The 24,800-nt window shown below is 37.8% G+C and overlaps 1 protein-coding gene across 10 annotated transcripts in view; it reads left to right on the forward strand.

Moving 5' to 3' along the window:
• TNRC6A (trinucleotide repeat containing adaptor 6A) overlaps positions 1–24,800 on the forward strand; it is a 221,366-nt gene that overhangs the window by 136,653 nt on the left and 59,913 nt on the right. For all 10 annotated transcript variants that reach the window (XM_037740596.1, XM_037740592.1, XM_037740593.1 and 7 more), the window contains 2 exons: positions 6,701–6,788; positions 14,825–14,846. In XM_037740596.1, coding sequence (XP_037596524.1) covers positions 6,701–6,788; positions 14,825–14,846 — 110 coding nt within the window. The remainder of the gene's footprint in view (positions 1–6,700; positions 6,789–14,824; positions 14,847–24,800) is intronic.

Raw genomic sequence — 24,800 nt, forward strand, 5'->3', positions numbered from 1 at the left:
GGTTCAAGCAATTCTCCTGCCTCAGCCTCCTGAGTAGCTGGGACTACACGTGCTCACCACCATGCCTGGCTAATTTTTGTATTTTTAGTAGAGACAGGGTTTCACCATGTTGATCATACTGGTCTTGAACTCCTGACCTCATGATCTGCCTGCTTCGGCCTCCCAAAGTGCTGGGATTATAGGCGTGAGCCACGGCGTCCTCTTGGACCTTGATACTTTTAAAGAATACAGGCTAGTTACTTTATAGAATGTCCCTCAGTCTATATTTGTCTGATATTTCCTTATGACCTGATCAGGTTATGCATTTTTGGCAGGAATAGTACAGAACTTATGTGTTATTCTCAGTACATAATGTCAGGAGATGCATGATGTCCTTTTACCCCATTATTGGTGATGGTTAACTTCAACTGCTTGGGTAACGTGGTCTCTGTCAGGTTTCATCACTGTAAAATTAGTATTTTTCCTCTTGTAATTAATAACACTGTTGTTGGGAGATGCATTGAGAGTATGTAAATGTCTTGTTTCTCATCAATGTGCTTGCCTTAACCAATAGGGCCAAATAATGAGTTTTAAAGTCTACCATTCTTTCTGCATTAGTTGACATTTTGCTGTAAGATTTGGTACTTCTCCCCATTCACTCACTCACTCACTGATTCATATCAGTATGGATTCTTATTTTATTCAGTGGTTTATACTTTTTTATTAGCATAACTTATTGCTCAAATTATGGTGCTAGTGGAAGCCCCTTTCAAGTTCAACTTCCCACTTTTTGAAGAGATTCATACTGTCATCTGAATCCTTATTGCTACCTGTTTGTATGCTATTCTCTTTCCTTCCTAAGGGGAAGACATGCCAGCTAGAGCTGACTTAAAAAATGTACAGCATTGCTGCCACCCTGTTTGTTGTCCTCTTGTCTGTTCATACTCTGTCACAAATACATATTTTTATTAATTTGTGTATGTACCTCCAGAATTTCTTTATACACCTACAAGGACATGTAAATATGTATATTCATATCCCTCCCAACACAAAAAGATCCTTCCCACACTGAGGCTTAGATTTTGTTTAGTTGTTTTTCCAGTTACCTTTATGCCTTCCTGATCCTTTCACATCAGGATGTAGAGGAAACCTTAGTTTCACAGCTGCATAATATTCCATTTTATAAATGTATCCATTTTATTTAACTATTTCTGTATTTGTAGGTAATTATCAGTTATTGTAAGTAGCCTCTAGCATGTTCTCTACCCTTCCATATGATAATCCCTTTCCACTTCCAGGTAAGTGTTAGTCATCCTTATTTTAAAACAATCTACAAAACTTTGTTTTATCCTGTCTTCTTCATTTTACTGCTGAAGCTTTTGGAAAAACTGATCCAAATCTCCATCTCACATCCTTACCTATTTTTGCTGCAGTTCAGCTTTCATCTTTACTGTCTGGTGAATTCTATAATTTTGAAGGTTACCAGTGACTTCCTATTGTGTAGTGCTAGACTGGTGTTGGTGATTAATTTAGGTAGGAGGATAAAAATGAGAAAAGGAATAGGGGGGTGGTAATCAAATGGGGAAAGAGGAAGACTGGAAGAAAATAGAAGGTGGGATCTGCAAGGGAGAAAGTAGGGGAACAGAATGTTTTTTGGCAGAAGATGTGAAGTGTATTTTTATTTCTAGCTTGTAACATACAGCTGGCATCTATGTGAGGATGAGCTGGCTTGTGGTGTGTTGCTGACTGATAGGCTAGTTGGGCCCTCTAGAAAGTTGCTTCCTGTTTTCTGTTTCCTAAAGCAAAATAGACACCTAACCCCTTGTCCTGTTATTGTCATTTCTCCCTTCGTTGTTCAGGGTGGTGTGCAGTGGCACAGTCATAGCTCACTGCAGCCTTCAGCTCCTAGGCTCACTTGATTCTCAGGCCTCAGCCTTCCGTGCAGTTGAGACTGCAGGTATGCACCATCACCCCCAGCTAATTGTTATGCTATCTTGAATGATCTCAGATGTATTCTTTCCTTTCTTTTTTCACTGCTGCCATGGTAGTTTGAGGAGCTACACGTTCACTTAGATTTTTTGCAATGGTCTTCTCACCCTGTTTTGCTGATTTATTGCCTATTCTTACCCAACATTTTCCCTCCCTTTTTCAATTCCAATGCTCATCCCTGGAATTGTCATGCTGACAAGTCTCCATACTTTGCTCATGCTCATACCTTTCTGTGCTCCTAAAAAATTTTGCCTCTTTTTCACAAGCCAGCTCAACTTCTTACTGCTCCATGAAGCCTTCCACAGTTATAACAGCTCTTAAACATGTCTTATTTTACTAAACTTGTTTACAACCTGTACCAGATGTTTGCTTGTTTTCTTATTTCAGATGTGTTCAGTTGTTCCTACAAAATTGTAGAAATTTTTTTCCTACAAGAAAATCATGTTTCTTGACTGGGTGCAGTGGTCCACCCTTGTAATTCCAGTGCTTTGATAGACCTAGGTAGCAGGATTGCTTGAGCCCGGGAGTTTGAGACCAGCACCACCTCCCTCCAGCCTGGGACAACAGAGTGAGACTGTCTGTCTATAAATAAGTAAATGAGAAGTTCAGTGCCTGAGGTTTCTATTGGGAGCTGGTTTTGTACACTAGAAATCTACCTTCCCCCCACTTTTAAATTACTGTGTAGTATTCCATGATGTGAATACAGTATGATTTAACTTTTCCCTATAGATTGGTTTTTGGTTATGATTTTAATGCTGCAGTGTCTGTCTTTGTGTAGTTTCCTTTTTCAGAGACTTAAATTTGAATTGATTAATCATAAGGTTGTGGCATTTAAAAATTCATTGCGAATAGATATTTCCAAATTGCTCACCAGAAGCTTAGTGCTAGTCCATACATACTTCCAATAGCAGTGTACAAGAGTACTCTTCAGAAGGGATTAATTTTAATGATATTCAGATTGAGAATGTAGGAAAAGTTGAACATCAAGTGTCAGGAAGCACAAGAGTAAGAGGGGCATTCTAACCCTGAGGTGTACCCTGCTGCCATGATAGGCCCTTTAAATAGAGACAGACTCTCACTATGTTGCCTCTTCTGTTCTCAAACTCCTGTCCTCCCAGAGTGCTGGGATTACAGGCCTGAGCCACCATACCTAGCCAGAAACACATTCTTGAACCGTACAGGTAAATCATTTGTAGTGGGTACTGGAAGATATAGGCAAAATTTGAAGCTTAGCTTGATTCGTTGTGTGGAATATACCATCCTAATCTTGATCTGTTTGTTTTTCAGATCCAAACATTGCATTTCCTGTAGTCAATGTATGTCAACTTTAAAACACAACTTACACACAGTAAAATTCAAACATTGAGTGTACTGGTGAATGACTTGACAAATGTATTCACCCATGTAACTACCACTCCAATCAAGTTAGAAAACATTTCCATCTTCCTAGAAAGTTTCCTCAGTGGCATTGATTTTTATAGGCCACCACAAAGGCTTTATACATGAGATGCAGGACATAAGTCAAACGCTGATAAAAGGGGAGTCTGGTTTTTGCAGAGCAAGGAGATAGATTCACAGAACTTACAGATATGAGGTATCCTGCAAAGTAGCCTTCAGGGCATGGATGATTGCTAACTGGAGTGTTGGTCTTGGTGCCACATGCATCAAACAGGGTGGCCCACTTAGGCCTTTCAAATCCATCAGGCCTTTTTCCTCTTGATAGTTGTGGTAAATGATATAGTCAAATGTCTTAAATGAATCTCTATTAACATTTAACTCCTGGAAGCTGATGTGTTTGGGTACAGATTTTTTTGGTTGTTTTTTTTTTTTTCAATTGACTTTCCAAAGGAGGAGATGTGGGAAAAGCATGATGGGTTGGCTGTGATGATGGTGTTGAAGAACAGAACTTATTCCCCTCTCTGCTTATAGTTTCGGCTGGTATTCTGATATTTCCTTGAGAAGGAATGTGTACATCTTTTAGGTACTAAGGGGGATATTTTGGTCAGGAAAACGCTTGGTAGTTGTCTCATCAGAGAGTCTTTAAAATGAAGTTTGAGAAAGGAGAAAATATTCCAGTTAATGAGAGACCATTACATGGAGTAAAATTATAGTGACACAGAAGATCAGAAAAGGGCATGTCTGTAATTCACAGCAGAACATGAAGAACAAATGCTGAAGGTGCTAGATGTTTCTGAAAGATAAGCACCTATAATATTTTGACACAGGTAGGGTAAAGACAAGCCTTTTGGGTGCCACTAAGGATTGGTGAGTTGGATTCATGACTAGATGATTGAGTGCCTCCTAGATAAGCTTTGTACTAAGTAAGCACTCCTAATTCTTATAAAAATGCTATGATATTAACGTATGGTCATTTATCCCCAGTTTTTGTTTGTTTCTTCCATGAAACAGAGGCTGAAGAAGATTAAGTATTTTGAGCTAGTAATCAGCTTTTAATCTTGAATTCTGCATGTGTCAGGGTAGGTAACATGCCAGTGGTGTAAGCTAGTTGATGTTGTTTACTGAATTTACCCTGCTGCTCTCATATGCTGTGGCTGTCTTGCTCCCTGACTTCCCCTGGATTGTAGTGTGAGTGAGCTTGTTCAGTCCTACTACCTCCCGCACACAGAATTCAAAAGAGAGTGAGTCATGGCCACAGTTGGCAGAAATCTGTTATGTTACTCCATTAGCCACATGACACTTCTGCTTGTAACAAAAATGGCAGTGAAATATGGCAGCAGTTACCATAGTGTTCTTCCAGTTATCCTCTTAGCTGATTTTAGTAGTCCTATACTTAACTTCACTAAGTTTTCATCAGTTGTGCATAATATCATTCATTTTTCAGTTTCTGTCTGCGTCTCCTCTCATTCTCTTCCATCAGCAAAGCCAACTTAAATTTTGTTTAATCTCATTGCAGTCCATCCATAGCAAACCCTTCCAGTTTCTTAGGCACTTGCCTCTTTCTCCTTTTATCTTCCCTACTTCCATATGCACTGCAGCCTTGATAAATGATGTGCAGTTTCTCAAATGTCTAGTTCGTATCTCCAAACCTCTCCATGTCTGCCCAGTATTCTTAGTGTCCCCTCTGGAAAGTTTCCTCAGGGCAGAGTTAGGTATTTTCATTGTGTGTGGTGCTTTTCTTTAGGTAACTGGTGATTTTGATTGTTGGCATTATGAATGAAGGCTTAGGGTCTAGACTTTACGGTGATGACTGTAGGAGTGAGCTTCTTCCACCTTTGCGTAGGTTTCTTTCCCCAGTAGATTCCTTCCCTGAATGGGAAGGCTGATCTATGTGTAGAGTGTTGATTTGCAGGCTTTACTTTACACTGTGATGGAGGGAGTGGCAGCAGCCTCCAATAAGAGGGTTTTGTTCTGGGACAGCATGACCCTTTCAAGAACTTATCAGACTCCTGTGGAAAGTTTTGTTTCTTTAGAGAGTATTGTTTGGCTTTAGGCTGCATTCAGAAGCAGTTACTACCTTGGCCTCATCCGCATCTGGATGGGAAGTAGGTGAGAGGGTTTGAGTAGCTATGGCTTTTCTATTCCTTTGTCTGTCTTTTTGCCTCATGCTCTCCTGCTCTGGTCTTCTGGGACGCTCTCTAGAGCTCCACCAGAAAGGATGGTACCTAAAACATCCATTTTAGACTTCTCCTGTGTTTATGCTTAGGTGAGGCAGTTTTTGCTCCTGTTTATTCATCAGCTCTGAATGGAATAAAAAAGTAATAACCTTTTTTTCCTGAAAGGTAATAACCTGTTTGCTGAAGCACATCTGCCCAGTCTGTCACTTTGAAATCCTGAACCAGAGGTTCTGTTGACAACTTTAACCATTTGAGATTTAACAAATTTAAACAAACTTCTTTAAAGAATACATTTTTAGGCCATATGTGGTGGGACAACCTGCAATCCCAATCCTCATGCCTGCAACCCCAACACCTTGGGAGGCTGAGGCGGGCAGATCACTTGAGGTCAGGAGTTTGAGACCAGCCTGGCTAGCTTGTTGAAACCACATCTCTCCTAAAAATACAAAAATTAGCCAAGCATGGTGGTGGGTGCCTGTAATCCCAGCTACTCAGGAGGCTGAGGCAGGAGAATCACTTGAACCTGGGAGGCGGAGATCGCACCCCTGTACTCTAGCCTGGGCAATAGAGCAAGATTCCATCTCAAAACAAACAAACAATAATACATTATTGTTTCCCAAGAATTGATAGAATACTTTGGTATGTTTATAGAATATGAACTTGTAATGCTGAAATACAAGTCACCTATTTAATAAGTTATGTTCTAAAAATATTTACAAAGCTTTTAGAGCAAGGAAAACTAAAGGTAGCTCCCAGAAACCTAGCTGGGAGAGGATTGTGGGGTGCTCTCAGGCATTGCCATTCGCTACTAATTGATAATTGGGGCCAGTAGTAGGGTAACTCCAGCTTAAATGATGATATTTACATTCTAGGATTGGAAGAAATTGCTTGTTTTCCAGTGTAAAATTTGCTAATTTTAGGTTGTCTTCTTTGATATTAAGATAAAAGCTGTAGTACCTGTATTAAAGTATATTGTACCATATAGTGGCTATACAGTTAGAGGTAGGTTGCAAGTTGTGTTTTATTTTAACGAATGATAAAAGAATAATTTGCCATGTCTTCTGATAAGAGTGAAAAAGTGAAAATGAACCTGTATGCAGCATTATTTTTATCTCTTCATACATTTTGGGAAAGTTAATTGCAACTGTGTGGTTCAGGGATTTAGTGCAAGAAGAAGAACAGTTGATGGAAGAAAAGAAAAAGAAAAAAGACGACAAGAAAAAGAAGGAAGCTGCTCAAAAGAAGGTAGTATGTGTATAAACTATTTATATTAAGCAGTTTAAACATAGAATTAAAAAGAAAATTATTTGATTTAATGTTTTGGTTTCAATGGAGATTCATTAATATTTAATGTCTTTGAATATGCATATGAAGTAACTTGCTGAATTTGTACAATTTAATGCATAGTTGTTTAATCTTGTCAATAGTTTTTCAAAGGTAAGTACATTTTATAGATGTTTATCTTTCAAATAGCTGTTCCTGGGTGTTTCATAACATATCATTTTATAAGTGAGAAGAGCGTGGAATTTCAGCCATGTTGAGAGGATTTAAAATCTCATTCTCCCACATAACACATAGAATGGTGTGGCCTTAAATTTTATTTCGCCTCTCTGGGCCTTAGTTTCCTTGTGTTTTGTTAAATGAGGTTTGAATTAAGTGAGATGATGTTATTATGTGTACTGTAGTAATAGAATATTAAGGGAAATCCAAATAAACATAACAGGAAGTAAAGTGTCAGTTCCTTTTCCCCTTTTTATTTAGTACCTGGGCTGATTTTTGAAGTTTTCAGTGTATATTAGCCTTAAACCTAGGACGTTGTTTATTGCAAGATAATTCTAAACTAGCTAATGTAGTATAAGAAGCTATAACTAAATGCAAAGTAAAAAATAAAAAATATGCCGGGCGCGGTGGCTCAAGCCTGTAATCCCAGCACTTTGGGAGGCCGAGGCGGGTGGATCACGAGGTCAAGAGATCGAGACCATCCTGGTCAACATGGTGAAACCCCGTCTCTACTAAAACTACAAAAAATCAGCTGGGCATGTTGGCGCATGCCTGTAATCCCAGCTACTCAGGAGGCTGAGGCAGGAGAATTGCCTGAACCCAGGAGGCGGAGGTTGCGGTGAGCCGAGATCGCGCCATTGCACTCCAGCCTGGGTAACAAGAGCGAAACTCCGTCTCAAAAAAAAAAAAATAAATAAAAATAAAAAATATATCTGTAATTAAAAATTTTCCAAATTGTTAATACTAAAAGTCGATAATAGTTAAATTGGGCACTCATCTATGTCAAGGTTTCAAGACATTAAAATGTTCTAAAAAACCTAGTGAAATTACTGTTTCAATTCTCAATTCTAATGAAAAATTATTTTAATTTCTAATATATGCCCCTTTTGAGCCAGGTGTGTGTTAGGAACTGGATATAGACTATAGCAAGATACTTATGTCCATATTATTTAGTAGGGGGAAAACACAGGCTATAAAACTATGGCAGGTGAGGCATTTATGGGGAACTGTTGCAGTGCAGAGAAAGGTGCGTGACTCAGCCTGAGATGGGGCAGAGGGACAGAGAAATTTCCTTAGAGTAGAAATTATTCAGGTGAATAAGGAGCAGAATAGAAAAGGATTCCAAACAGTGAAAACTCAGAAATAAATTTTAGCCTGTCTGTGTTAAAAGATGGATTTTGCTTGAGGGAAAAGGAGGGAACCAAGGGTAGAACTCTGAAGAGTTGAGCTAGGAAAGGTTAGTAGGTTTTCTGAAGGCTTCGGGGAAAAATCTGAAAATGTTTTAATAGAATGACACATAAAAGTTTGTATTTTAGTATGTTTACCTTGAAAAATTGTGGAATTCTACACAAAATTAGCTGGGCAGGGTGGCGCGTGCCTGTAGTCCCAGCTACTCAGGAGGCTGAGGCAGGAGAATTGCCTGAACCCAGGAGGCGGAGATTGTGATGAGCCGAGATCGCGCCATTGCACTCCAGCCTGGGTAACAAGAGAGAAACTCCGTCTCCAAAAAAAGAAAAATTGTGGAATTGGATTACAAGGGGTAGATACCAGAGTCTGAAATACTGGTGAAGGGACTACTAAAGTAATCCACAAAATTTGTTTAAAGGATATAGAGGGAGAGTCAACTTAGATTTGACTTGCAGGTTCCAGATGAGTGACTACATTTGAGAATAGTTAATCTCACTCGGGGATACAAGGAAAGGGGAAATGATAAATAATTCAGTTCTACATGTCCTGAGCCTAGCGGTGTCATCAGCAAGCATTAGGGGAGGAAAATTAAGTGTGAGATGAGAGGAGATGATGTGGCCCTAGCCACCTACCTGCCTTTTGGTTGTTCTCAGGGGTGCCTGGGAAGGGATGCATAGGTTTATGCCACAGTCAGGGTTTTGGTAGACTTCTCATGTGGTTTGGAATTGACCGATGCCTTGGGCCTCTGTCAGAGGCTGTTTATTTTGGACAGTCTTTGCAGTCTGGTCGGTCATTGCTCAGAATTTCTTATGAGAGAGTTGTGTCTTCTGTAAGTCGGATGTTGGGGTAAAGGCTTATCAGACTTTGTTCCATGATGTGAAGTGCCATTTGCCAATGAAAAGGGCTTCTAAGAAACTTAAGAGGTTTACTGAAAAGGATGCTTGGGTATACTTTATGTAGATTCAATAGTTTGGCAAGCATCTGAGTGTTGAATTAGGTGCTGTTGATCCCTGTGTCTAAGGAGTTCAAGAATTAGCTGATAAGTGCGAATGTATGTGAAATGGCTAGAGAAGAGGCCTAAGACAATATATAAGTGTATCTGATTGGAATTTATTCTATTTACTGAGAAATTTTAAGAAAGAGAGGGTCACTTGAATGACACTTTTAAATACTGTATTTTTGTGAATATAATTTTAAAATTGTAACATACACAATAATGGCTCTAATTGTTAAAGTACCTCTTTACGTTTTTGTATAGTCAAATCTCTAAATCACCAAGTCAATATAGGTGATCACCTATGTGTAGGTACCTTATAAATAAGCCTCTAACACATAAATGGTGATCATTATGCCATTTGACTTGTCCCCAAATCTGAAGTGACAGCTTTTCATACTGTTGCCTGCTTCATCCCTATCTCACCCCATGATTCCAGTCTCTCACCTCAACTATGTCCTTTACTAGAACCATCATCAGAGGCTTAGGGATATAAGTAATTTTTCCTTCTTTTGCCAGATCTTCAGTGCTGACAGGGTATTCCTGTATGTCTCATAGACACATCACAGTATCTGCCCACTGAACACAATATAAAGGAAGGTTTAATACCTCTGATAACAAATTCCATGCTCTCTCACTTATAAAATGATATGTTTAGCAGGCTAGGTTGCTACTGTAAATTGGACTGTTCTCCAAGTTTCAAATAACCAGCTTACAACTGAATTTGAATACAACCTGTTGATGAAGTGAGGACAGCTGGTATTTCCATAGAGTGTTACCAATAGCTCTTGAAAAGAAAAGAAAACCCCCAAATGGCACACTTACAGCCCATATGAAGAATTGTGAGTCACAGAGTTTTTAAGACAGGTTTTCTGGAACTTGCCTTTTGTCTCTAGTAGGAACCAGCAGGTGTATCCAGGCAGATAGCTACATGAGCCAGGTGGCAGGCCCATTTGTATAATTGTTGCAGCATAAACTCACACAGTAAAAAGTCTGTTTTATGTAATTTATATTTTCTTATTTTTGAAAAAGACCAGATATTATCTGTTCTAATAAATTTGTTCATTTTTAATATAAGGAACCTAAGCATCAGAATGAATTGTTTGACCTTGGTTTCATCATGGTTACAGAACCAGGAATATAATTGAAATCTGTCTCCTCCAGCTGGTGCTTTGCCGAAACCCTGTGCCATGACTTTATCGTTTTCATGCAGAACATTATCTTACACTTTGCTTTATTTTTTTAAATCATTTATAAAGGTGAACTTTAAAATTGGGAAATAATGTATCACAATAATTTTTATAATAGGGTATAAAATAGGTTCTTATGCCATGAATACAGAAAATGCATAGATTTAATAGTCCCCAATAGCCACTGTGGTTTTTTTAAAAATTCACACCATGGGTTATTTTCTATTTTGAATAAAAAGCCAGATAATACAACTTCCTATAAAAACAGACACCAACAAGGCTTACAACAATATTTCCAGTATGATAGTTTTTATTATTCTGTCATTTAAATATTAATTTAAATACTTAATTCTTTAAAGAGCTTTTTCACATTAAAAACAGGGCAATTTTTATATTTCAGCCCTAGTACATTTCCAATCAATATGGAGACAGATGACTAGATGACTTTCGTTTTTAAAATTTTTTGAAAAGCCTTTTCATAAAAGATTATCTATAACAATCTTTTCTGTTTCGTATCTAAGGACCAGGTCTATTATTTTCTGATTCTCAGGCTTAGAAAATGATTTGATCCAGCATGGAAATGTAGTTTCCATACTTAAAAAAAAAAGTGGGGGGGTGACAATAGTAGCAGTAGGTTACCATGGATTTCTTTCCAGGTTCTGTTTTTAGAAGAAATTTCTCGAAGAGGTCTTAAGGGAAATGTAAGGAGGAGGAAAAAGGAGGTTGAGAAATAGGTTAATTATAGAGGGATAGTTTAGTGTAACCTTTACTTTAAGCATGTAATTGTAGTTCCTGGAAAGCATATAATGGTTGAGGGCCGAGGAGAATGTTTCCACATCCATGGGCTTTTTGCTGTTACTGTGTTAAGAGCTGGAGGGATTTTTATAGGTGTTATTGACTTAAATATATTAAATTCAAGTTTAAATGAGATCTAGGTTATAGAGAGCTTACAGCGTTATTGCCATTTTTGAGGATCATATTCAGCAGTTTAATTAGTAAATTTTCTTGATAACCTTGGTGGTAACATGACCAGGCCTGAGTTGTGCACTTGTCGAGGGCAGTTAGGTGTTCTCTGACAATCTTGCCCCTCCTTATGCCTTACACTTCTCTTTCCCTCTTTTATAAGACTCGTTTTAGTCAACAGACCTGGATTCTAGACAGAGCGCTCATTACTAAGTCATAGGAAAGCTCTCTGAGCACTAGGTATCTCATTTAAAATCAGTGAATTGAACTAGATTAATTCTTTATTCTTAATATTAGGTTATAATACGTGGCACAGTTAAGACATTGTGGATGATTAGAAAAAGAAAATCAAGACCTGGAAACGGGACGAGTGTAGAGTCAGCTTATTTCCAAATGTGAGAGCCAGGACTGAGCCAAAGAAAGCATGAGCAGATGGGGCTGAAGATAGCAGCCACTGCTGCCACAGCAGCAGCTGATGTCTGCTGAATGCTTTCTATAAGTCAGGCCTTGTCCTAAGTGCTTTATATGAGTTAAATCCCTTTAACCTTACAACTCTGAGGCGGGTGTTTTTGCCACAGTTCTATAGTTGAGGAAACTAAGCTTTAGAGAAGTTAACACATTTAAGTGGCAGGGTCACACAGTGTAAGTGGCAGAACCAGGCAGGCAGTCAGGCCTGAGATTCTGAGGTCTTAACCACTGAGTGTGCTTCAGGACCATGGCGTTGGGACAAGCAGTGCAGAGCCTGGCAGTAAAGGAGGTGGGGTGCTGTGCTCTGCCACTGCGCTGCTGTCTTTACTAATGAAGGAGATGGTTGTGATCATTGCTCGTGGAACCATAGCTCAGATTTTTTAAAATAATAATATATTAAAAATGGAAATAATTTTGATTCTAGATTGGCCAGAATCTTTTAATTATCTGTGTGAGAGGATTTACAGTGATACTTCACATTTGAAATACTGTTGTATAGTTTTTCTGAAATATATCTTTCACATTTTATTATTTGACCCTCATAACAACTCTGAAAGATAAGCAGGACAGTTATTTTGTCCATTGGAGAAATTAGGAAACTGAGACCCGGAGGGTTAAAATGATCTGATCATTTCAAAGTAAAAAGAACCAGTCAAGATTAATTTTAACATATTTTATATAACCTAATATAGCTAAAATGTTGCTATTTTGACATGTTGTCAGTATAAAATATTAATGAGGCATTTTGTGTTCTTTTTAAAATATCAAATATTAGAAATCTGATGTGCGTTTTGCTCATCTCACTTCAGACTAGCCACATTTCAGTCAGTGGTCAGTAGCGACAGGTGGCTAGTGGCAATTGTTTTGGACAGTGCAGACAATTAAAATGACTGACCCCACCTGGAAAATTCTTTTTAATAATTTGAGTAATGTACTAGGCCTCCACACCAGCCCACAAAAACCTGTTTTAAAGAAGTGGAACTCTTAGTTCTGTTTCTTCCTATTCCGTGAAGAGCTCTTGGTTTCTATAACACTACTTTCATTCCTTCAATGCATTAAGTTTGATTCTGAGGGGCAGATACACCTTGGGTGTCTCCATGGGGCCATTCTCTGTAGATGACAGAATATTGAATGAGGTTGACCATTGTTTTGAAGCAACATGGAGTTTTTCCAAAGTTGTTGTGTAGCATATGTCCTTTATGTCATAAGGCTTAGAAGAACAACACTGTATACTTTGTTTTGTTTTGCTGTGTTTTTTTGCAGAGACGAGGTTTCTCCATGTTGGCCAGGCTGACCTCACAAACTCCTGGCCTCAAGCATCCTCCCGTCTTCTGCCTCCCAGAGTGCTGGGATTACAGGTGTGAGCCAGCCACACCTGGCCTACTTTGAATTTCGATTATCTGGTCATTGTTTCAATGTTCTGAAACTTAGTTTCCATTGGAAGTAAATTGTGAAAGAGACCAGGAGAGTTGGGGGGTAGGGGGAAAGCTTTCAACATATAAAAGAAACTTTGTGCCAACTCTTTGGCATCAGAAGATTATGCATCTTATTGTTTGACATGACATTTCTAATGCCTAAAAGTGTTCGTATGCTAACTTCCCTCTGATAAGACTTGTTTTTCTACTCTCAAATTTTAATAAGAATTTTCCCAAAAACACATGAAGTGTTGTTAGCCAGTTGACTGGTTGTTTGGCATTGTCTTTCCATCAAAAATGTTTTTTGTTTTTTTGTTTTTTGTTTTAATTTAAATTTTGATCCATAGAGTAAAAGATGAGCCTCCATTATTTTATATTTCACTAGTGCTCTAAAATTTAGCAAAGCACTTAGTGGTATATTGAGACTCCCTGACTTTCTGGGGAAAGGTTAATGTTTGGTGTGGCTTCAATATTAGGGTAATTACTATGGCTTTTATCAAATATATCTATAATAATATAATTTAAAATGGTATTTTTTATAACAATAATTTCATATAACTAAGCAAAATGAATTATCATGCCCCGTGGCAGTTAAGAAAAGCTTTATCTCCATTTAGAAACAACTCCTGGTTATTCAGTTACTAATTATTCAGTCTTTCCTCACCTCCCTTTCTGTTCTTGTATCTGTTTATCTGTTATTTTCAGGATTCCAATAATATTGATCTTGATCAAAAGGTTGATTTTTTTTTTTTTTTTTTTTTTTTTTTTGTTTTTCTGTCTGTGGTTTTTTTTTTGAGGCCCTTGGGAATTTGAGCTAGTCACCTGGAGACAACCCTGCTGTCTTCAAGCCCCTCTCCTCAGTTGTGGTGTCAGAAAATAAAGGAAGAGCAGGCATTGGAAGGCAGTGAAAGCAGAGTTCATGGCAGTTCAGCTTCTGATCACAGTAATTTTAACATATTGTCAGATGTGTCAGAAGTGATAAATTAGTTTGAAATTTTTTTCCACTCAAAAATACTTAGATACTTAAAAGTTGACTAAGTTTAATTGTAATAGCAGCCTAACCTCCAGGAGTTAAATTTGTTATTAATTTGGCTGAAGTGATTATATACAGCTTTTCTTGCGGAAAACTTATCTTTTTATCACTTGTAACAAGTTTTGAAGCCATTTAAACATGCAAAATGTATTAAATCCATTACATGTTAAGGTGACAGTTACATAAAAATCATTTTTAAAGGACATGAGAAAAGTGCAGCTCCCATTTAAAAAATTATATACTGTCATACAGTGATGTCTTCTATGCATACAGTGATGTCTTCTATGCTTACTATCAAAACAAATTAGGTTTTTAAAATTAATAAGCAATATCAGGGATAATGGGGCACATCTGTGGGAAAAGCATGCTTTCCTCGCATATCTTTTCCTGTACAGTTCATCTATTTGACAAATTCCTTATTTAATAAAGGTGTATATGTCTTATAGTAATATATGAACATTTTATCATAACAGTCCATTTCTTTCAGTTTCATATTTACATTGTTTTTTGTTTGTTTGTTTTTATTTTAGGCCACTGAACAAAAAATCAAAGGTACGTTGTTTAAAGCTATTTTTATCCTTCTTTTTCATTAAAGCAAGGTTGTTTATATGCATTTTTATTCACCTCAAGGATGGGAAATAGAAGAGCATGAAAGAAACAGGTGGGATTAGACTTCTTCAGTGACATAACCTGGGGTTGCCCTTTGGGGTTTCATGGTTATTGTGGTGTATGTGACCACATTTAGAGTGCACTACCTCAGATCTGCCTTAAAGCTGTCTCATAAGAGTAAGTAAGCACTGCTTCCTAACGCATTCCCTTGTTTTGACTCTTGGGGCTCAGGCACCTTTCCTTCAGTCTCATTCTCGTGTGGGGTAACCTCTAGGACCCCACTGTATCCCTTGGGGGTTCTGCCTGCTTTATTTCTTGTTCTCTGTATGATGTTTCCCATTCCTTCTTATGGGCAGATAGTGACATCCATCGCTGTACTACCGGTTAGAATAGTAGATTGCAAACCTTACACTCATTGTGTCAGGTTTGAATAGCACCCGTTAGAACCCAAGCAAAAGACAGCAGAGTGATAAGGAAACAGGAGACTAATTCCTCTCAGATTCTGAATCAGGAGTTCTTTATCCTCCCAGGAGTTGACTACTTGGTAATGAAAGGTGTAAAGTTCTCAGATGCTGAACTTCTTGGGCCTCAATATTCTGAATTTTATTTTAAGCTCTATCAAACGCATAATCTTACCCCTCAAAAAAAAAAGATGAAATGGCTAAAGAAAGAATGAAATGGTTCAAGCATGATTCAAGACACAGAGATAAGAAATAATGCGATGTGGTGTGCGTGGTGGTATTCCTAGAGCATTAAATACTCAGTGATAAGCGAGCAAGGTTGAGGCTGAAGAGATAGGTAGGGGCCAGGTTAGAGCGGGTTAATTTATGTGTTTTTGTACCAACAAGCTTGGACTTTTTATGTGAAAGGCAGTTAGGAGGCATTCACGACTTAAGCAGAGTGACATGGTGCTTTGTTCTATTTTGTTTTCCATTTTTTAAAGCTGTCAACCACTGTACATAGAAAGTATTGGTTGGAAGACAGGTAGGGATTCAAAAGGTAGAGCTCAGAGAAGAAAGGCATTCTGAGCCAGGTAGACAGCATGGGGAATACAACATACCTCTTTTGTCTCTAGCCTTGTAGGGAAGTGACAGAATATAGGCCTGGAGATAGGGGGAGCCACAGGGCTTCATGCTGGTTAAGCCAGCAGAGGTGTTTGGATTTGGAATGTCATGGTCATAAACTGCTCTAGAAACTTAACTTTGCCAGTAGTGCCTAGCGTCACCAATAGAAGCAAGATTAGAGAGGATCATGAGGATTTGAACTGAGGCGTCCTAGCTGTAGAGGTAGAAGACGGATGACAGATGTGTGAGATATAATTGACAGGACTGGCAACTGATGAGATCAGAAGAGGAATTGAAGGCGATGTTGTGGTTTTGAACGTAGAATGTCTAAGACAGTCACAAGGATGTGGAATGTAGGGAAGAGCATTGCCAAATTATTAGGAATGTTACCAAATTATTTTTCCTAAAACACTATTTCCCCACCCCTCTCCCCCATGTAGCAATGGTAAGTTGTCCCTAGTTGCTACTGCTTCAAGACCAAACCCCTTTGCTTAGCTTTTAAGGCTTTCAGTAATCTAACCTCCCTTGACCTAACCAGCCTGTTTCCTATCACTCCTTGTACTTTTTAGAGCATTCTTATCTCTTTCATGTTCATTCCTGTTTCTTTTTATCCAATTTCTCAGCCAAGGATGTCTTTATCAGGCCTTTCAGCTTTCCGAAACCCCTCAGAGTTCATCCCTGGATGGGTCTCTCCAACTACCACTGATCACTCCCTTGCCAGTTTCTTAGGATGTTATCATCTCAAATTTGGGCACTTAATTATATTCTTAGGTTTTTGACTGATTCATGGATATTTGTTTTTTTTTTTTTTTTTTGAGACGGAGTTTCGCTCTTGTTACCCAGGCTGGAGTGCAATGGCGCGATCTCGGCTCACCGCAACCTCCGCCTCCTGGGTTCAGGCAATTCTCCTGCCTCAGCCTCCTGAGTAGCTGGGATTACAGGCACGTGCCACCACGCCCAGCTAATTTTTTGTATTTTTAGTAGAGACGGGGTTTCACCACGTTGACCAGGATGGTCTCAATCTCTTGACCTCGTGATCCACCCGCCTCGGCCTCCCAAAGTGCTGGGATTACAGGCTTGAGCCACCGCGCCCGGCCCGGATATTTGTTTCTTCAATATCTTTGAGTACGTAGTGTTTATATCATTTCCAAATGTAAATCATTTTTTTCTAGTCTTACATAAAATATGAACATATTTAGTCTTGTTTTTAGATTTTTCCATAACTCTGGGAATGATAGGCTGAGTATATGAAAGTCACTTCAGAATACATTCTGTTGTTTTGTCAGCAGTTTCACTCACGTCATTCTTCTCTTCATAATTGTTCACATTTTTTCTGATTCATGAAAACATATTGTTTTATTTCTGTGCTATGTGTTTGTCTAGGTAGTATTTATGATGTGGGGTTCACACAGTGGTTAGAGATCACAAACTGGAGACTTGGGCAAATGTGGCCCACTTGGTAGTGGTGGTGGTTACTAAACTTTGTATTTTGGAATAATTTTAGATTTACAGAAAAGTTGAAAAGGTAGTACAGAGACTTCTCATATACACTTTATTCAGCTTCCCCCATCATTAACATCTTACATTTCCATGGTACCTTTCTCAAAACCAAAAATCCAACAATGGTACTAACTAACCTCACCAGTTTTTCCATTAACTACTTTCCATTCTAGGATCCAATGTAAGATGCTACCTGCATTTAGTTGCCAGGTCTCCCCAGTCTCTTGTTCCACAGTGTTTTTATTATTATCTTGTAAATTTTAAAATGAATGCCAACATTTAAAAATTAGAAGAGTCTGCCTATTCCAGAATTCTTGCTTCTCTTGCAGTTCATATTGTCAACATGATTTTTCTCTTTCTGTATTGTAGAGTCTGTGTAAAGACAGAGTTTACCTACATGTGACTGTCAAGTACTTGAAATGGGGCTAATATGTGAGGAGCTAAATTTTTAATCTTACGGAACCAGCATAGCTCTGAAGTGTAATGGGCAACATAATGACATTCTTGAAAGTTTTATTCTTGTGACTTGAACTTTGAAAAATTGTGAAGAGCACAAATATTTGAATATTTAAAATGTCTTTTAAAATATGTATATTATGAGTATCTCCTTGAAACATCAGGGGAGTGAAGTGCTACTTCTGGTGAGGTATAGGACTAGGTGGATAGATTTTAAGATGCCCTGTGGTATATATAAAGTAAAGGCAAGGAAAGAGCTAATGTCCCTTCTTCAGAGTGTCCTTGGGAACTTGATTGAGAATAAAAAATTGTTTTAAAAACAGTTTTTCAACTCTGACATTTGACTTTTTTTTTTTTTTTTTTTTTTTTTTTTTAAAGGAGACAAGGTCTCACTCTGGAGCGTAATGCACAGTCATAGCTCACTGCAGCCTTGAACTTCTGGGCTCAAGCAATCCTCCTGCCTCCTGAGTAGCTGGGACTATAGGAGCAGGCTATTTTATTTGTTGTTTGTTTTTTTCCTTTTTTAAACATGGTCATGCTGTGTTGCCCAGGCTGGTCTCAAATTCCTGGGCTCACATGATCTTCCTGCTTCAGCTGCCTGAGTAGTTGGGATTACAGGTGTGAATCTCCACAGCTGGCTGACATTGGCTTTTTTGGGAAGCATGTTGATTGTACATTTCTTGCAAAAGAAAAAGTAAGCACTGTTGATTTTTGACAACGAATTTTCTCTCTCTTACTCTCTTCTCTCCTCTTTTTCCTCTGTCTCTTCCCCTCCCTATCCTACTCCTTAATATCAGTGCCAGTGTTTTTTTTTTTATAATTTCATGAGCAAGCTATCTTCCAAAGAATAACAAAGCCCCGAGCTCCTCCTAAATGAGATGTAGGAAGCCTGGGGAGATCCTGTTGGGAAACAGCAATGGAGAAAAAAAGATAAGATTTTGTTTTATTTATTTATTTATTTATTTGGTGATCAAATAACGAAGTTTAGTTTATTACTGCTGTTCTGTTTCTGGGTTAATTTAAAACTCAATGAAATTGAATCAACATTTACATGCTTTTTTTCCTGCCACACCTGGCACAGTTATTTTTATCAATTCTAGCATTAATAGTTGTTTTTCTATCAAGCACAATGTTATTACATCTGTTGATTTAGAGGGTAATAAAAATATTCAATAGCTATTAAGTCAGCTGCATGTCAGGTCATATTATAGACATCATTATAGCTCACTTAAAGTACCTTCTATGTGCCTGAGCCAGAATTTGACTGCAAACATGACTGGGCTCTACTGCTTCTGTTTCTTTAAAAACAGTCCCTGTGATTACATGGAACACAAGATGTGAAGGGCACACCATTACTTGTGCTGTAACAATAGTCACTGAATGAACTAAAACAACTCATCTTTTAAAAGGAATCCAGAAAGATCTTGGAACAGATTTTATAGTATTTCTCTGTTGATTAAGCATGTAGAATTTTTTGAAAAAAATTGTAGCACCAGTATAATTTTGTGAATCAGGGAGGATTTGACAGCTTTGTGATGGGTGAGGCACTGGCTCTTAAATTGTTTATTACATCTTTGGTTGTTGACAAAAATGAGCAAGAGCTTTGAGAGCCAAGCAAGCAGCTGATTCTAAAATCTCCTCCATGCTTTGATCTCTATGCAATAAATGCTGATCCTTCTGTGGAGCAAAACCAGAGTACTAAATTATGTTCAGAGTGTTTTTGCTGCAACTGTAAGGGAGATGTAATGACAGTTTTACTAAAAAGAAACCTTCATGTCATCATTCTTCAAAAGGGCAGACAGAGAACCCTTTCTGAAGGCCTTGGATAACAGTTAAGTCCCTTTCCAGTATGCCTCTTGACCAGTAAATTTGTTAAAGTCATAGCACACCGTTTAGCTTCTAGTATGTGACTGAAACGGCTCAGTTTGTGTTGAATGAAGCAGTATTTAGTTTGTCCCCTTCTCATTAATAAACAGAGCACTTCTTTACTTTTTCTTTCAGTCATCACTGCCAGTATCATCCATGTTTCACTATCTCATGAGGTCATCTTGAGAAACAAAAGTAAATGCAAAATATTTATGTAGTAATCCATTATTCTAAACTCAGGTTTCATGAAGTGACATTGTTTCCTTCATTCATCATTTATGAAATACTTACTGTGTGCCGACCCTGTTTCATGCAATGTTATAGTCGTTGGTAATAAGCACGAACAAAACAACCCCCAAGTTCCTGTTCCCACTGCACTTCCATTCTCATCTTTATTTTAATAAAGGTAAATCTGTGATTAAAGGCCTTTATCATTTACCTGTGATCTGAACTTACTACTTGATTTTCTCCATAAGATCGTACTTATTGTATATATTTAAGGTGTCCAACATAATGCTTTGGTATGCATATGCATAGTGAAATGAATATTACAGTCAAGCAAATTAACATACTCATCACCTCACAGTTACCTTGTTTTTTTGTAGGAGCGCCTAAAATCTATTCTCAGCAAATTTCCACTATACAGTACAGTATTGTTAACTATGTATCAGATCTCTAGACTTACTCACATAACTGCAACTTTGTATCCTTTGACCTGCATCTGCCCTTCCTCTCCCCACCCCTGTTAACCACTATACTACTGTCTGTTTCTGTGTATTTGACTCTTTTATTTATTTGTTTGTTTATTTTTTAGATTCCACTTATAAGTGAGATCATGCAGTATATTTATTTCTGTGTCTGGCTTACATCACTCAGCTTACTGTCTTCCAGGTTCATCCATGTTGTGGCAAATGGCAGGCTCTCCTGTTTAAAGGCTGAATAATATTCCTTTGTGTATATATGCCACAGGGTTTTTATTTGTTTATTGAGACAGAGTCTCGCTCTGTCACCCAGGGTGGAGTACAGTGGCATGATCTCGCCTCACTGCAGCCTCCACCTCCTTTGTTCTAACGGTTCTTGTGCCTCAGTCTCCTGGGTAGCTGGGATTACAGGTGTGTGCCACCATACCTGACTAATTTTTGTATTTTTAGTAGAGTCATAGTTTTACCATGTTGGCTAGGCTGGTTTAGAACTCCTGACCTCAAATGATCCATCCACCTCGGCCTCCCAAAGTGCTGGGATTACAGGCTTGAGCCACTGCACCAGAAACACAATTTCTTTATTCATCTTTATTCATACATAGGTTGTTTCCATATCTTGGTCATGGTTAATAATGCCGGCATGAACATGGGAATACAGATATTTCTACATGGTGCTGATTTCATTTCCTTTGTATCCACTGAGACTCCATTCAGTGGATGACTGAAACCTTGGATAGTACTGAACCCCACATATACTATTAATAATACACTTTTTCCTATACAATATAGCTATGATAAAGTTTAATTTATAAATTAGGTATAGTAAGAGATTAACAACAGCTAATAATAAGATAATAAAATAGAACCGTTGTAATGATACACTGTAATAGTTTAGTCTCTCTCTCAAAATATCTAATTGTACTGTTCTTGCTTATTTTTGTGTTGGCTGACCATGGGGATAAGTAAGACTTTGGAAAGTGAAATCTTGGAAAAGGAGTGTGACTACTGTATACCCAGAAAAGGAATTGCTGGGTCATACGGTAGTTCCAGTTTTAATTTTTGTGGGAATCCATAAGACCTTAAGTTTCCCAATGACAAAGCCTTCTATTATAATGAATTTCAGGAACTCTGATGGCTTCACAAGGGTAACCGTACTGCATAGATTCTCAGAGGAGAAAACTGAGGCTCAAGTAGGTTGTAGCTTCAAGCACGTAACCTAAGTATTTGTGGGGCTATTAGGGTAAACAGAAGCAGCCACTCATAGCTGAAGATGACAATCCCAGAGAGTCTAGTCACCCCATTTCCCCATATCCTGTCTCCATCACACAAGTTGGGTGGTTCTACTGTTAGAACCAGGGCTCACTGTTTTTCTTCATAGTCTACAAGTAGAAATCATGATTTTTGTGTTGTAGCATGGTATTAAGTAATAATAGACCAGGATTTTAAATGTACCACAGTAGTGTTTTATCAGATATTTAGAAGGCAGATGTGCACTAACCTCTTTAAAATAGAACCACAAGTTCATACTGGTTAGGAATTTACTAATGGCAGGTTTTTCTTGCTGTGGAAGATGTCTTTGAGCTATGTAACAAATGAGATTTGTAGCTCTGCACTAACAGGATGAAAAAAATGGCCTTCCATTTTCATGGGAAAAAGTTAATAAAATGATTATTTTTAGGCAGATCATATAACAAAGTCACCATTTTTTCTTTCCTCCTATTGTGAAAGGAAAATGATTTATATAGATACAGATTTATACATGTAAGTCTGGATTTATGTACTCAGGGAGGCTATGAAGAATGCTAAGGATAAACCCCTTTTGGCTTTAGGCAAGGATTATTTCCAACAAATGTAGATTTGTTGCTTTTAAATACTAATATTACATTTGGTAGAAATGAAAGATTTTATACCTTCTGATTTCTGATGAGACTGAGCAGGACAAAGGAAACAGGAAGTAGATATAAAAAAACATTAGTTTAATGGCTGTGAAATAAATTTTAAAGTGGTTAATCTGGTTAGCTCTGTATTTTTAGAGAGTTTGTTTTTGCCCTTATAATTAAGATGAAAATAATGTAGACTAGAAGGAACACTTGTTTGGGGGTCACATTGGGTTTTAAACCTCTGCCGTTTACTAGATGTTTGAACATGAATAGCTTTCTGAACTGTATTTGCCTCATTTGTAAAATGGGAATAATATTTCAAATTTATGGAATCACAGTGACAATAAAGAGATAACAGATACATTGCCTGGAATCCAGCTGATACTGGGTAAATTTTAATATCCACCACTGTGGTTTTACAGTATACTAGCAACATTTTAGCCCCTTGAAATGACATACTAACAGTTTCTCCAGTTAATTCAGGGTTCCTCCACACCCAGATGTGATTTGCTTTTTCCTCCCATTAAAGGAGAACCCAGCCCAGCAAAGGTGAATCACAGTGTAGTGCAAGGAATATGTCTTAAAACATGAGGATGGGATTTATCAACTTCATAGATTTGGCAGGCCAAATTTGGTATGTTTTCTTTGACTTGTATTTATTTGTTTACCTTGCTTAATCACTTGTACTTTTTTCTTTTTTTTCTTTTTCTGAGATGGAGTCTCACTCTGTCACCCACGCTGGAGTGTAATGGCACAATCTTGGCTCACTGCAACTCCATCTCCCAGGTTGAAGCAATTCTCCTGCCTCAGCCTCTGGAGTAGCTAGGACTACAGGTGCCTGCCACCGCACCCAGCTAGTTTTTGTTCTTTTAGTAGAGACAGGGTTTCACCATGTTGACCAGGCTAGTCTCGAACTCCCGACCTCAAGTAATCTACCTGCCTCTGCCTTCTGAAGTGCTGGGATTACAGGTGTGAGCCACCGCACCGCATCTGGCCATGCTTTTTTCCTTTTACGAATTGCCCATCCTTATTATTTGCCCATTTAGTTCTTGGGCCTAGAGTTTTCATTAGCAATTTACATGAGCTCTTTGTATAATAAGCTCATTAGCATTTCATCAAATGTATTTGATGCAAATATTTCCACATTATGGACCATATTGTATGTATGAAGTCATTCCGAGGATGAGATACGAGGCAAGAATGTTAAATTTTGCCCGATGCCATGTGCCCCATAGGGAGTAGATACACTGAAGATGCAAATAGATATTCAGAAGGAGGAAGGCACAATTAAATCACGTTTATACTATTGGCTTGGACTTCAGTCCTAAACTCGAGTGATTGTGTTGAATGCTTCTCTGTGTTAGATTTAGTACCCTTAAACTAAAATCTTTCCTTAGATTAGGGAAGTTGAGGTGAAAAGAGTTGGGAAGAAACAGAATGGATCCCTTTAATTTGTTCAAAAGGACAAGTATTTTCCAGTTTCCCTTTTGAATTAGAATATACACATTTGATAAAATACACATCAGTATTTTATCAAATGTATTAATTTTTTACTCTTAGAGTTCTTGACTAATTTCTATGCTGAGAAAACATACCATTTTTCCAGATTTAGAAAAATGGTTACCCATGTTTTGTTAAAGCTTTTAAAATCTGTAGCATTTTATAGTATTAACCGTTTAATTTAGCTGGTTTATTTTTATACTGTATATTTGGAACTTTTAATTTAAAAAAATCAACCATTTTGTATTTCTTAACTAATTTATATCTTCAGTGATTTAATGACAGTTCCTTTATTGTATAACTTTAGGGAATTAAAAATTCAGTGGGAACTAACTTCTACTTGAATGTTCAGGTATTTATGTTTTTTCTTATTTTTAAATTTTGAGTCACAATGGAAGCTGAAGCTCTCTAGAGCTTGCGACAGTGTCTTCTAGAACCATTTTCCAGACTTACTCAGACATGAGAACCCCATGTGATACTTGTTTTAAAAAATACAGATTCTGATTAGTAAAGGTAAGGCTGAGGAACTTTTGCTTCTAAACAGTTCTAAATAAGCAAATTTGAAGAGGGCCATTCTATACTTTTATGTTGTGGAAGAGAGATTAATAGGCAGTCTGACTTTTTTTCTTTAAAAAGATGTGCCTGAACCTGGAAAAAGACCTTTGATCATCACACTTTTCTGAATTATATATTTGGGCAAGACTCAATGGCTCAATTAACCAAAGATTTTGAAAATAGCACATTGTGAATATTGTGGATATCCACCATCTCAGAAAGAAGATCCTGTGCTTTACAACAGACATAACTTGCTCATTTTGCTGAAGAGCAGAATTTAGTAATTGGGCCATTTCATCCTGAATTTCATTAGTGAAAAAGCTCCGGGATGTATATTATTCAATGATCTTGACCTGAAGGAGTGTATCAAGACAA

The sequence above is a fragment of the Cebus imitator genome, unplaced genomic scaffold (genome assembly GCF_001604975.1).
Source record: "Cebus imitator isolate Cc_AM_T3 unplaced genomic scaffold, Cebus_imitator-1.0 Scaffold85, whole genome shotgun sequence".
Taxonomy (NCBI): Eukaryota; Metazoa; Chordata; class Mammalia; order Primates; family Cebidae; genus Cebus; species Cebus imitator.